The following is a 14,797-nucleotide window of genomic DNA, read 5'->3' as shown; positions in this document are numbered from 1 at the left end:
ACTATAGTAGATGCCATAGAAAACTTGGAATCTATCTGTGAGATACAGGGAGAGGCATACTAAACAAGGGGTCAGGGAACTAGGTTCTGTAAACATGTTTTGGAGAGGTCACAGTTAATCTGAGCCTCATAAATCCATAAAATAAGGAGGCTGCATCTGATGAACCAAAGCCTGAAAATTCAATGAATCTGTTTTGAGATAGGGAATAGACACTTAAAGGCAACACTCATGTCAAGAGAAAAATAATGGGATACTCACACACAAAACAGAATATTATTCAGTTATGAGAATGAAGACTATCCTGCCATTTGCAACATGGATCGACCTTGAGGGCACTATGCTGAGTGAAATAAGTCAGACAGAAAGACAAATACTGTATGATTTCACTTGTATGAATCATCTGAAAAAGCAGAACTTGTAGAAACAGGGTAGAATGGTGGTTACCAGGGGCAGGGGCAGAGATGAGGAAATGTTGGTCAAAGGTACAAACTTTCTAAGTCATAAGATGAATAAGTTGTGGAGGCGGCTGTTTAACTCAGTTGGTTAGAGCACGGTGCTCTTAACAAGGTTGCCAGTTCTATCCCCACATAGACTGCTATGAGCTGCACCCTCCACAACTAGATTAAAACAATGATTTGACTTGGAGCTGATGGGTCCTGGTAAAACACACTTAAAAATAAATAAAAGTTTAAAAAATAAAAAAAGATGAATAAGTTGTACAGCATCTGATTGTAGGCAACAGTACTGTATTATATACTTAAAAGTTGCTAAGAGAGATCTTAAATGTTCTCACCACAAAAAAGAAATGGTAATCCTGTGATATTTTGCTGCAGTGGTAATTGTTATGCAATATATAAGTGCACCAAATCAACACGTTGTACACCTTAAACTTTCAGGGTATTATATGTCAGTTATAGCTCAATAAAGTTGGAAGGAAAAAGAGAAAAAAATGTACAAAATGAATATTCTTGTGAAGATGGGCCATGGAGTAAAGGAATGAGCAAAAATAGATGAGGCTGTCTTGGAAGACTCCCTGGTTTCTTTGCACTGGATCTTGAGAGCATGAAGGACGAGTTGTAGACAGAAACAGGGAGCTCACTGAGTTTTTCCCTTGTTGCTCTGATAGGAAAAAGTGCATTTCAAAATCATCTATATCGTACTCTGTGTTTAAAGAGCATTTAAGCTCAATGGGTTTGGGCTGGGTTTGAAAGGAGTAAATGCATAGACTGGAGGAGAGGACTGGGGAAGGACTTCCAGGGGCACCGCAGAGAATATCTCTCAATGGCTACATTCCAGAACTGAAACTGAGGCGGGGAAGATAAGCAAATTGACCAGGGTGAACTAGAATATTTCCAGTCTTCATTGGAAATGACAGAGATGATATTGAAGAGGTAAGGAGAAAACTTTGCCAGATCACTTCAATGCTGATGTGAGATTTTGAAAATCTAGTTTAGGACTCTTGTAGGTTCTTGAACAAGAAGAAGTGAAAACATTATGTAGCTCTGTGTGGAGGATTTTTAGGTTCTTAATTGAATCTCTATTTTGAAGTAAAATTATTTGTTGTAAGTCAAGTATGTGAAAGTAAGAGATGCAGGTTTTATTTTGAAGGACACTTATATTTGGAATGAGAACCATTTATACTTTGAGATACAGATTTTTTAAAATTCTCAGGTGCCAACTGGATATTCATGTTGCCCTAAAATTTTTATGTTTTTAAATATTTGGTAAAATCTATTTTTGTTGACTTTTACATTTCATGTATTATGATAACAACCATTATATTTTTTAAAAAAATCAAACTGTTGATATAAAATGGAGGTTTTTTTGTTGTTTTTGTTATGTTGCCAGTTACACAAAGGAGCATAAATATTAGAGAACATGTAAGTTAATTAGGAAGGAAGTACTGACGTGAATCATGCTAACCAAATCCTGGGTGTTGTTCCACGTGTGCTGTGGAGTCAGAAGCTTGATGAGGTTCACATAGGCAGGCCAAGAATTAATAAAAACAAATCTAAATGCCACAGAGTTGACAAGATGGGAAAGATAACTCTTCCTGTTTGCTACTGCAGCTTAACCTATCACAGAGAATTGAGTAGATGCTATGCAATTACACACTTGAATTCCTTACAAAGTCAGATCTTTACAGATAGAAAGATGTTCTGTTTGCAGATACGAATTAACAAAAATGATAAGAGTAACCAATCAAAGTTAACATCGCAGTAGTGGACCATCAGTAGTGGAAACCTGAAAACAGCTCAACCAATACCATTGTAAAGAAATGCCAAGGAAGGAGATAAATTGCAGATCACACCAAGAAACAAAGTCCAGTAAAGGGGAATGCCCATCCTTGCAAGAACATAGACTTAAGCTCTGAAATACTCAAAAGAATGTAATTCAATAGCTTTTGGAAATGCATTTCAGGGACCTTTTGGAATATATTTTAATATATAATTGTTACTGTATTATTTCTTCTACTTGAGGGCAAAGGCCAGTTTTTATTTGTTTTTCAACACAGTCAGAGTTATCCAGTTTAGGATTTTTGGGTCCATAATAAATGTTCTTATCTAAATATCAGACTTTTTCCTATAAAGATGAGGGAATGATGTCTGATGTCGCCAGAGTATTTTAACTGTAAGGACTGCGTTGTTGTTAAGATATTTTTTTTAAATGGTAATAATTATAATTAATGAAATTTATAAATAAATTTAAAAATTAAAGAATCAAAAAGCTTCTGTATCTAGAATTTCTTTGAATAATCCCTTACAGAGTTTCTGTACTTATTCCTGTGCTGCTTCTCAGGACACATTTCTTGCTCATATTCAGAGAAAACATCTCTTTCTTAGAGGTGAAATACTGATTCAGGGTTACCTGAGGGATGAAATTAATTTAGAAAAAAGAAATATAAATAAAAGCAGAATAGTTATAGGTGTATGAGACATAGTTGTCCACATGAGCTGTTATGCAGAAGGTATCACTCTGGGCACTGGTTCATGTGAACTCCTTTGAGGGTCCAGTTCATTGTATCAGTTGCCCACTGGTGAGAACCTGCCAGCACTGTCCTCTGCTCCTCGTCTTCACTGAGTGCACTCTGTCTGACCTGCCTGCTTCATATCAAGCCCTGATTCTTGGAATGTCCTGTAGGTTAACCGTGTTTGTAATGCCAATCAATCGCACAGTGCAGCGCAACTTTCTTTTCTTTTTTTTTTTCTTTTCTTTTTTTTAATTTATTGGAGTGACAATTGTTAGTGAAATTACATAGATTTCAGGTGTACAATTCTGTATTACATCATCTATAAATCCCATTGTGTGTTCACCACCCAGAGTCAGTTCTCCTTCCATCACCATATATTTGATCCCCTTTACCCTCATCTCCCACCTCCCACCCCCCTCACCCTCTGGTAACCACTAAACTATTGTCTGTGTCTATGAGTTTTTGTTTCTCATTTGTTTGTCTTGTTCTTTTGTTGTTTTTGGTTTATATACCACATATCATTGAAATCATATGGTTCTCTGCTTTTTCTGTCTGACTTATTTCGCTTAGCGTTATACTCTCAAGATCCATCCATGTTGTCACAAATGGTCCTATTTAATCTTTTCTTACTGCCAAATAGTATTCCATTGTGTATATATACCACAACTTCTTTATCCATTCATCTATCGAATGATATTTTGGTTGTTTCCATGTCTTGGCCACTGTAAACAAAGCTGCAATGAACATTGGAGCACACGTGTCTTTATGTATAAATGTTTTCAGGTTTTTTTGGGTAACAACTTCATTTTCTAGTACATGGTTTTGCTGGCGCCCAAAAGGCAGGGTGGTTATTTCAAGGACAGCATATTTGCTGATTTAGGTGGCAATGGTTTCCACTAAGATGCTATCACCTCTGAACAAGGACACATTTATTCCAACATCAGAGCTGCCCATCACGAACTAAGTTTAAAGATAGCTTCTACCGATGGGCATCTGTAACCTTTGGTCTTTTTCACATCGCACTGGCTAAAAGCTCTAACAACTCTAGCTCCTAACATTAGGAGGTTAAGAGATCCAATTAGTCTTCTGTTACCAGCACTTTAAAAGCCTATCATTTTGATCCCTTCATTTTCTTCCCTGTGACTTCTCTAAAGAGACCAATAAATGGAAATGATTTGGCCCACGAACACCTATTGATTATGGGGACATGATGTTATGTATGCAATAGTATAAAAGTAAGGATTTTAGGCCCTACCCATGCTGAGTCTCTTCTTTACTGCTTTACATTTCTAGATGACGAAGAATGGCACAGTGGAATCTGAAGAAGCTAGCACTCTGACAGTGGATGACATCTCTGATGATGACATTGATTTAGACAACACAGAGGTAGATGAGTACTTCTTTCTGCAACCCCTGCCAACAAAAAAACGGAGAGCACTGCTGCGGGCCTCTGGAGTGAAAAAGATTGACGTGGAAGAAAAGCATGAGCTGCGAGCCATCCGCCTGTCGCGAGAGGACTGCGGCTGTGACTGCCGTGTGTTCTGTGATCCAGAAACATGTACCTGCAGCCTGGCGGGCATTAAGTGTCAGGTAAGAATGTGGATTTCAGGGACTCCAAAGACAAGATATTATACACCCCCTAAAGAGGCAGTCATGTTACACATAATGAAGTTTCCCACACGGAGAAGAAACCTTGGGGCAAAGCACGACACATGATTCAAGAAAAGAGAAGTACTCATTCAGGGACATTTATGGGTGTATATAATATGCTCATACATATAAGATATAATGTGAAAGGCAACCCAAGCTATAGCCGAATCAATCGAAATTATTCCTCTTGGATTCATTTAGTATACGAGCTTCTTTTGGCTTTTTACAAGCATTCAGGCACATCGTCACATCCCTAACATTTGAGTTCGTATTTTCTGATTCGTCCATGGGGTATAAGATGGTGATGAGTTAGAGGGGGTATGCGCTAGTGGAAAATTACTAGACTGGGACATAAATCTGAGTTCTACTCCTGGCTCCTCTTTTTGCGAGAAATTGGCAAGTAAGGTAAACGTCCTGGTCTCAGTTTCCCCATGTCTAAAATGAAAGGGCTGAGCTAGAGCAGACCTTGGCAAACTATAAGGCACAGGCCAAATCTGGCCTGTCACTTGTTTTTGTAAATCAAGTTTTATGGAAGCATGCTCATGTTTTTGTTTGCTTGTTTGTTTATGTGCTGTGTCTTTCATGCTTCCACAGTAGGGTGAAGCAGTTACACAGAGACGATATGGCTCATAAAGCCTAAAATATTTACTTTCTAGCCCTTTACCAAAAAAAAAAAAAAAAAAAAAAAAAAAAAGTTTATCAACCCCCTGGACTAGATTATTCTCAGGTCTTAATCTATCTGTAGTATCATTGGTGCTTCACGATTAGTTAAGTGTCATTATTCTATGCGGAAACTTGGCTTTTTTAATAAGGAGAGTAGCTCGGCAGACAGGAGAGGACAGTTCTCATCAGCTGAACAGCCGGATTCACAGAAAAGGGATTAAGGAATAAGAAAACAGCTCTGGACTCTGCTTATAACACCGGCTACTACTTTCTGTTGGGACCGGGATGATTGTGCTACAGTGTGCCTTCCCTGTAGCATAGGAAATTCCCCATGCTCGAATAAGGGGAGTTCGAGTTCTTTCTGGTTCTCTGTGCTCTGGTCTGCTTACAGGTTAATTGGTGCGATCTGGGACAATTAACAAATATCTTAGGAGTACCCTTGGATTGCCCAGAACTGCACGAATCACTTGAGTGCAGCGCTCACTGCTATGACCCTTGCTGAACCCCACTTCTCTATCTAGAGAATCCAATCACTTGAATAATGTGAGGATATGGATTAAAATGATCATCCCCTTTCTTCGAGAAGCTTGTAGTCTGATGGAGTAGGAAGGAGAAGAAGGAAGCCAGGATCTAAACACATGAGTCCACCCAGCCATAGTCATGCATGTGCATGCCCGTCACAGACCTGCCAGACACATGCACGCACCATGTCCCAAGGATCCAAAATAATGAAAAGGTAACCCGATGAGAGCACATTATCAGGCTGCACAGTACTAAGTGGTGTCCATCTGGACACCTCGAGCAGAGAAGTTCATTTTATAATAAGCAAAGAAAAAAAGGACATGGCTAATACGGGATATGTCATAATTTAGATTAAAAATAGCAAGTGGCGAGGAGAGCATTATTAAGTTTGTTTAAAATTGGGCATGTGAGCTGGCATGCAGCAGAAGGAAAGGGAACTTGGCGAAAGGACAGAAGCATTAAAAACGGAGCAAAATTAGTGGGATGGAGAATGGAGGAAGAAAGTAAAGAAAGCACAGGAGGGGTCAGCAAACTAAAAATATACATTGTAATTTTAGTATAATACTGTAATTCATTTTTATTTTGACTATAAGTTTTCAAACTAGGTTGAGTCTTATGTTTTAAAAGCCTTCACTTTCCCTTTTCACGTCTATTTGCAGTTTGACTGTCATTTGTTCAGGCATAAGCGGAATGAAGTAATCCCAGATTCAAAGGGGTTGCTAAAAGGTACAGGATTTTTATTGGGTTTCTAAGAGTTCCACAGGGCTAATCTGTGTTCTTCCTTCCAAGGTGGATCGAATGTCTTTCCCATGTGGCTGCACGAAAGAAGGATGTAGTAACACAGCCGGTAGAATTGAATTCAATCCTATCCGTGTCCGGACTCACTTTTTGCACACAATAATGAAACTTGAATTGGAGAAAAACCGAGAGCAGCAACTCCCCACCCTGAACGGCTGCCATGGGGAGATGAGCGCTCACAGCAGCTCCGTGGGCCCTGCCTCTCACTCCGTAGAATATTCCATCGCAGACAGTTTTGAGATTGACACTGATCCCCAGGCTGCAGTGCTGCACCTGCAGTCAGCTGAGGAGTTAGATTGCCAAGGTGAGGAAGAGGAGGAGGACGAGGAGGAAGAAGAGGACGGAAGCAGCTTCTGCAGTGGAGTCACTGACTCTAGCACCCAAAGCTTGGCGCCTAGTGAGTCAGATGAGGAGGAGGAGGAGGAGGAAGACGAGGAGGAGGAAGACGAGGAGGATGATGACGAGAAAGGGGACAGTTTTGTGGAAGGTTTGGGTACCACCCACGCCGAAGTTGTTCCTCTTCCTTCCGTCCTTTGTTACTCTGATGGCACCGCCGTTCATGAAAGCCACGCGAAAAATGCTTCTTTCTATACCAACTCTTCAACTCTGTATTACCAAATAGATAGCCACATTCCAGGAACTCCTAGCCAGATCTCTGAGAACTATTCTGAAAGAGATACTGTCAAAAACGGTACCCTCTCGCTGGTGCCTTACACCATGACCCCGGAGCAATTCGTGGACTATGCCCGACAAGCGGAAGAGGCCTACGGCACCTCCCACTACCCCGCTGCCAACCCCTCTGTCATCGTTTGCTGCTCCTCTTCGGAAAATGACAGCGGTGTGCCCTGCAATAGCTTATATCCCGAGCACAGGTCCAATCATCCTCCAATGGAATTTCACTCATACTTGAAAGGCCCCTCCCAGGAAGGGTTTGTCTCTACCTTGAATGGTGACAGTCACATTTCAGAGCATCCTGCTGAAAATTCTTTGAGCCTTGCAGAAAAGAGCAGATTGCATGAAGAGTGCATCAAATCACCCGTGGTTGAGACCGTCCCTGTCTAGTAGCTTAAGTTATTCTAGGACCAACTCTTCTCCTATTTAACGCACTGTATGTAATTGGATTTCCTGGGCTCATGGTGGTTTAAACTGACCACCAAGAAAACTTGGACTGTAGTGAATCTTCCAGACTGTATTTTGTTTTCTCCTTTGTAGCTACATGACTGTGGCACTGCACAAATACAGTCTTTATGAGGATTTTAAAAGATTTCCGACTGTTTTGATAGAAAATGCTAATTTTAAAAAGCATATCTCACAATTGCCTACCTGTCAAACTGTGTGAAACCTGCCAAGCTGTGTAGATCAGAACTCCAAGTTTTGGATTATCGGGCCTGTGCAAGATTATAAACTAAGACTGGGAAATAATAAGATTTAGAGTCCTACTTTTCGATATATCTGAAGATGATGGTGGCTTTTTAATGTAAAAGTAACTATTGTAAGAAAAAGATTTAATTGTTCCATGTGTATTTTATTTATGGTAGTTAGAAGTTATGTTTTGATGAAAATGAACAGCAGCATGTTCTTTTAAGCTGAAGATGCATAGTTAGTACCACCGAGCATGCCCACATGGATTGCATCTGGAATCCGTTCATGTTTTTATGATCATGACTGATCAGATTTGCAAATACTTTCTAAAGGGTGAAATAGGCCTATTTTTGCTATTTTGGACAAATAAATGAGTCTATATGTGCAGGTCCTTACACAGTTTTCTCTAAAGTTAAGAGTTAGGACAATCCTCTGGTGAGGGTCTAGTTCATTGCCCTCCCTCAGTTGACTCCAGAGATGGAGGTAGAAGGAATTGCCTTTCTTTTTTAAACAGCATCATCTTGGTTCTTAGCTTGGACAGCACCTTTAAACTCTACTCCCCTACATCAAAATGCACTTTAGTGCCCCTTCATGGTACCTGGTGAGGGGTGGGGACTGAGAACTCTTTGAGATGAAAAATTTTAATTTTTGTTAATCTGTAACTATTATGAGGTTCATATAATTAATATAGAGGAATCATCCAATGATACTTTATGAAGGAAAAATGACCTGTTTTCCTTTGTCACTCTCAAGACCTAACTCAGTAAAAACAGAGGAGGCTGAGGAACATGGAAGAGACCCATCCTCAGCAACCAGCCTTTTCCACAGCGTGATCAATCCATCTCTACATAATGAGTGTGTAACGAGATTTTCATTTAGTGACTAGCTGATGGAAGGGAGGGCCTCCACCCAAATACTCAACTAGGCCTTACTTTTTGAAGCATTTTGATTTCTCTTGCCTGGGACAATTAGCAGAACAGTCCAGAATGCATTGAATGCTTTCTAATTACCTCACGTTCTCTTGTTCAAGGGGACAGATAGAAATAAAACATGCACTCCCCACCTTTAGGTTATCTGCACTTGGTTCATCGGAGGACTTCTAAGATCCCATTTTCTTGTAAATTAATTTAGGTGACTAAATAGTGTGTTTTACCTTCCTTTTTCAATGCAATATGACTATGCTAAATCTGTTTCATATTTTTGAACTTCTATTGTTATATCATTTCACATTTTATGCCTCTTTGAAATGTGTACATGCCTTGCTATTCAGTGATTGCCTCGCTACTTATTTTTTGTCTTTTAGACTTGGATGTTTAGAAATATGGATATAAATATATCATAGATTCCAATTCCTTAAAAAAAATACTATTTTATTTAATTGAGCATAAAAAATTTTGACCTAAGTCCTCCAATGGAAAAGTTTCCACTAAAACTTGATTTGGGAAAAATGTGTTTACTTGGCAGCTCTTTGATGATACGGTTGGTTCCTACCCCTTTTCTACCCCACCACTGGGCCAAATTTATAATCATTAATATTAACATGAAAGGAGCTTTGGGTTTGCCCTTATGGAGGTAGCAGTAATGAGGGTGGGGATGTTCCTTTTTAATGATGAGTTCTTTGGGCTAATCAGATTGGGGTTTTGCTCAAATCCTGGTAGTATATCCTCTGTTGTCTACAAAGTTACAGTTTTTAATTCGTGATCTCCAAATTATTTTCCCCTACCAATACACTCTAAAGAGCACAGGCCCAAAGAGAAATATGACAAGAGTCTATTGTTCCTTCATTCAAGCACATGAAAGAATCATGTGTGCCCTGTGTCCTGGATCATTACAAACCCTTGAAGTATTTACCTGTGAAACACTCAGCTTATTCTTGTAACACAGTATGGCAGAATGGGGAAGAGGTGACTCTGGCTGGGGCAGAGTTGAAGAGTAGGATGTAAGTCCAGTTTCTGAAAGGACAGATTTGTAATTCAGTTCAGCTTGATTTTCCCAAAAAGGCTGTCACCTACTTGTTTATGTTTGGCCGGTCTCTGTTTTGTGGCTTCATTTCCAAAAGGATGCTCAAGCTAGAAATAGGCAAATGCACACACACACACACAAACACACACACACACACACACACACACACACAGCTTATCCCCCTATCTGTTCAATTGGAGTTGATAATCATTGTTACACAGAAGGATTAACCTTCCAACCATGACAACTTCCATTCCAAATTTTCATATACATAACCTAACCCCTAAACATTTCTCATAAATTACATACACAGATTACCTATTAAAACACCCTCATATACCACACAGACACACACACACATACACAAACAATAGATGGATACCACACAGTAGGTAATGACAAATTATAGGCAGTGGCCAAAATTCAATACATTATTTTGTACTGAATTTTTCTCACCCTAAAATCTGGTTGGGTTTTATGATCTAAAAATGTCTGAAAAAAGAGCATAATTTTTAAAGATACAGTTTGAAAATATTGAGTCAAAGTTGCAAATAATACTAATGATAGAATCATTTCATTGTTACTTCCTTTCCCAGAAAAGCTGAGAGAGCACAGTGGTCCATCTGATCTTTTTTTCCCCCTTTAATAGCCCTTGTATTCAACAAAAACTGCCCACATGCCAGGAAAGCGCTTGCTGTAGCTTTTCTAAGCTTTTTAAAATGGGGATCAAGCTAGATGCAGCCAGTTGAGACACAATCTTTATACCAAGACACAATAACCTGACCTGCAGCTGTTGCATTGCCCCCATAGTAAGTATATCTAACCAAATTATAGCCTTTTTTGACACACAGCTTTTTAGTCATTCACTGTCAATAGCAAAGCTTCCTAGTTGGTCCCTGTTGTTTTAGCATCAGTCCTCTACCTTTTACTGGACCTTAATTCCCAGTTATAATCCAGGCCAAATTGATTTGCAAGTCAAGTGGATAGAGCAGCTTGCATTTCCTTTGTCATTCCTTTGGGAGAAAGAGTCCATGAAAGAGATTTACTTAAGGCTTTTCCCCCCATCGCTTGATCATTGATTATTAAGACATAAGTAAAATGATTGTCTCATGTCTTTTGGTTAATTAAATTATATAGTTACTTTTTTATATATATAATTACTTTTTGAAAGGCAGTCTTTTGTTTGTGATGAAACTTTATCTTCCCTATTGTCAGCCACATATAAAATGTGAAATTAGTATTTATTAGTGATAAAATATTCACAATCATACGTGACTCAACAATAGTGCCCCCCCCCCAAAAAAAAGAAAGAAAAACTGAGTTACAGAAACACAGGCCACAAATTAATAAAGAAGCAAAGAGATTCTAAGTGATTGTATTCTTTAAAACTTTATACTCTAATAGATGACTTCTGGGCAAAATTCTAATTTGGTTATCATTAAACAGGAAAATATAATTTATTTCCTATAAATTGATAAATCGCTGGTTCTTCGATTAAACTTCTGATTGTCATACAAGTTTATAACCCTTTGATCTTGATATTCAGAATGTATTAAGTATCAATTCTTTCAACAAATGTTTATAGAACACCCACAATGTTACAGGAACTGTCCTAGGTGGTAAAAAGGGGGGGAAACATTGCATATCTAAGGGATTATGATGATAAAAAGTGGCGTGAAATAATCAAGTTTCATTATAATCCTTTTAATTTGTGATTTTATAAAGGGATATTCGAAAAAGTGACATCAATTCTTGTCTAATTACATGCAAACCATAACTAAAAGGATACTTCTTTTTCCTAAAAGAGTGTGATTCTCTAGACTAGATCCTCCTTTCCTCTGCCACCATCTGAAATTTATTAATTAAATCTGGACTTAGCTAGAATAACCGAATTGAATGAGAAAGAGATTTTCAGCTAATTGCTTCTTCAGTGTGAGACCTGTATAAAAAGGTACTGCTCAATGTATACTAGCAAGCTCCTAGCAGTCAGTTTCAGAGGCGGACTGATTCACGCATACCCAAGAAACATTTCAGGAAACCTTTAAAACAACAATGTGGAACTCAACCACTCTTCTGTTTATAAACAGCCTATCAAAATAGCAAAACCCTGGTTCCTGTTTTCAAAGGCACTACCCTGCAGCCAAAACAGGGAGGTCATTCCGCTCCTTCTCGTTTAGCTGGAGTTACAAACCATCAGATTACCAGGTGGGAAAATTGACCTCCAGAAGTCAAACAGAGACTGCCTATTTAAAAGGTGCCACAAAGCCTTCCATTTCTCCAAATATGACTTAATCTTTCTCTTTAAAACTCTCTCTTGCAGAGTTTACAGTGCCATTGTAGTCGGGATAAAATACCAGCTTTAAATGGGAAGCCCCGTCATTGCTTTCAAAGGCAAGACTTGAGTGTCAGTTGAAACTGGAACTCTATAGATCCTTGCTTAGCACAACCAACGACAAAAGTTTAAAACCTTAATCTTAGTTCTAACACAAATTTGCAACTACTGATTGTTATTCTTTCTGAGACCTGCTAACTTGTGCTAGAGTAACTTTAATGCTTAAGCCAAATACCACAGCTTTGCACAAATAGCACAGCTCATCAGACATTTTCTGTAGCATTAAATAATGTAATTGACTGAATTTAACTAATATCTGCAACTTGAAACCACACTAGAATGATGAAAGTGCCAGGGAGAGGTGAGGGTGGAATATAAGCTTAATCAGTGGTGGTGTCTCCTCAAAACCATACAGTTTCAGCAGACTGAAAAATAATTTTGTTATACTAGACAACTAGATTCGCAAATGACAGCCTGAAACCTAGAAGGGGCAGTTACCATGTGAACACTCACAGCCTTGGTGTCACTCACCCTCTTCTGCTCCTCATCCGCATCACTTACGTCTTAAATGTCTAAAAGTCATTTGATGCTTTAACAATAAACACAGAGCTACAACATGCTAAAGAAACTTTGTAAGATGTAAACACATTCTATATCAAAATGACTGATAGACTTGTCAAAAGTGACGAATATGGAAATAAGAGAGGTCTTTAATATTTTACCTTCCAAATCTGTATTCAATGTGACTTTAAAGTAGTCACTTGTAAGTTTTACTTTAACTCCTTTTGTAACTTTCAACCTAGACCATGAGACTCCCTTCCTAACCAGTGCAGGTTGTTTTTTTTTCCCCTTTCTTACCAGAAATTCAAACGCAAATGCTCACTGTGAGCTGGGTTTTACCTCGTGAGCCGTCCTGGGGTTAGTTTAACTCTATGCTGTCTGGGTGGTAAACGTTATGCCTCGGGTTTTGTATCCTGACAGTGGTGACTCAGATTGATGGGAAGCAGGAAGGTATATACAACCAGATTCAAAGCCTAAACCAGTTCATTTTTTATATGCAATTTTTATAATCTAATTAACGTATAGCCTGCAATTTTAGTAAATACAGGTACTTGTTATACATTCATGGAAAATGAGATGATTTTAAAGATTTAAGTCATGCTGGCTACTTTCACTGGTGGTAAATATATCACTATACAGGGTAATTGTTCTTTATTTTATACTTTACATTTGTTTATAATTCAAGCAAAGCCAACTCTAGTATGTCATTTTATTACATCTCATAAAAGTTTCTGGCAGAACTGAACTTTCAAAGGAATATGCTAGGCTTTATTTGGGATAATATTTAGATTCAACAAGCTAAATGATGCCATTCCTTTCTCTGCATTACTCATTACTATGGTGATAGGTCAGTTCAATAACTCATTTTAGTGACATGGTTGAGGCCATTTAAATATTTTCAAGATAATGTATATTAACTAGAAGGATTTAGGAGAAGGCAAATTTATGATAGAAATTAGTCACCTTTGTCTAAGTTAATTTATGTGACCTGATTGAACGGTTTCAGTTACAATTTTGAAATGGCTTCTTTGGTAAATATCCCTCTTTTGTTTTTCTCCCTATAGTTTTACCTGGCTTACGAGTATCTTAAAAGTTATTTATTAATGAGTATTTGAAAGGAAGTTGATTTAGAAAATATCTCTTTAAAAATTATCTAGGTGCTTCTATCACCAGAGATCTTTATCAAGTCCTACTGCCACTCCGGATAAGACCAGAAACCCCCTTGTCCGGGGTCTGGCCTCCTGATTTAAAAATGAGGTTGAAATTTCTAACTTTATAGTGCAATTTATCCAATTTTGTTTGGCTCTTCCTTTTTATGTTGGTCACCAAACTTGCCACCTTAGCCATAAATAAAGCCAACTCCCTTTAAAACAAATTCAAAGATCTATATACCATTTTGAAATTTTACTTAAACATGAAAGAGATGAAATAAAATCCAAATATGAATTCTCAAAGAAGAGAAACCTAAATATCTAACCCTAAGAAATAAATTGCCTGAGGTTAATTTTTTATTTGTTTGTTTTCATTTTTATTTACTTATTTATTTAGTGTTGATCCGTGTGTGTGGCTTAATGATGCCTAAATGATATCTGAACTTGACAACTTTCAATTTAAGTAGTTGGCAAAGTCATTTCCTTTGTAGTACAATCAAACAGTACGATCTACTGTCAAAGGTTCCTATCTGAATCTTGATTCATTAGGCACTAGGCATGCCAAACTGTTATCTCAGACTAGTTTCATCTTTTCAAAGATACTCATAATAGCCAACTGTGTGTGAATAATGGAAAGTTTGAAATTCTTCTGTATTCTTTAAATTTTATAGTCCTGAGACCAGAAGAGATTTCCAGAGGTCATCTGGCTCATCCATCTACCTCCAGGGAGGACTGTCACTCAGGCATGCCCGACAGGATAGATGCCCATCTATTCTTCCCATCTCTAGGGAAGGCGGTTTCCTTGGCAACACAATCCAGTTCTCT

At 38.3% G+C, this 14,797-nt stretch overlaps 1 protein-coding gene across 4 annotated transcripts in view; it reads left to right on the top strand.

The window, feature by feature from the left end:
- CSRNP3 (cysteine and serine rich nuclear protein 3) overlaps positions 1-12,229 on the top strand; it is a 192,253-nt gene extending 180,024 nt beyond the window's left edge. For 3 of the 4 annotated variants that reach the window (XM_033112467.1, XM_033112468.1, XM_033112470.1), the window contains 2 exons: positions 4,265-4,561; positions 6,596-12,229. In XM_033112467.1, coding sequence (XP_032968358.1) covers positions 4,265-4,561; positions 6,596-7,666 — 1,368 coding nt within the window. In that variant the 3' untranslated portion in view covers positions 7,667-12,229. The remainder of the gene's footprint in view (positions 1-4,264; positions 4,562-6,595) is intronic. The other variant, XM_033112469.1, reaches the window with a different exon arrangement.
- The last annotated feature ends 2,568 nt before the right edge of the window (positions 12,230-14,797 follow it).

Source organism: Rhinolophus ferrumequinum, chromosome 8, assembly GCF_004115265.2.
Source record: "Rhinolophus ferrumequinum isolate MPI-CBG mRhiFer1 chromosome 8, mRhiFer1_v1.p, whole genome shotgun sequence".
In the NCBI taxonomy this organism is placed as follows: Eukaryota; Metazoa; Chordata; class Mammalia; order Chiroptera; family Rhinolophidae; genus Rhinolophus; species Rhinolophus ferrumequinum.
Note: the sequence above shows the minus strand (reverse complement) of the source record. Positions and strands in the feature narration are given on the sequence as shown.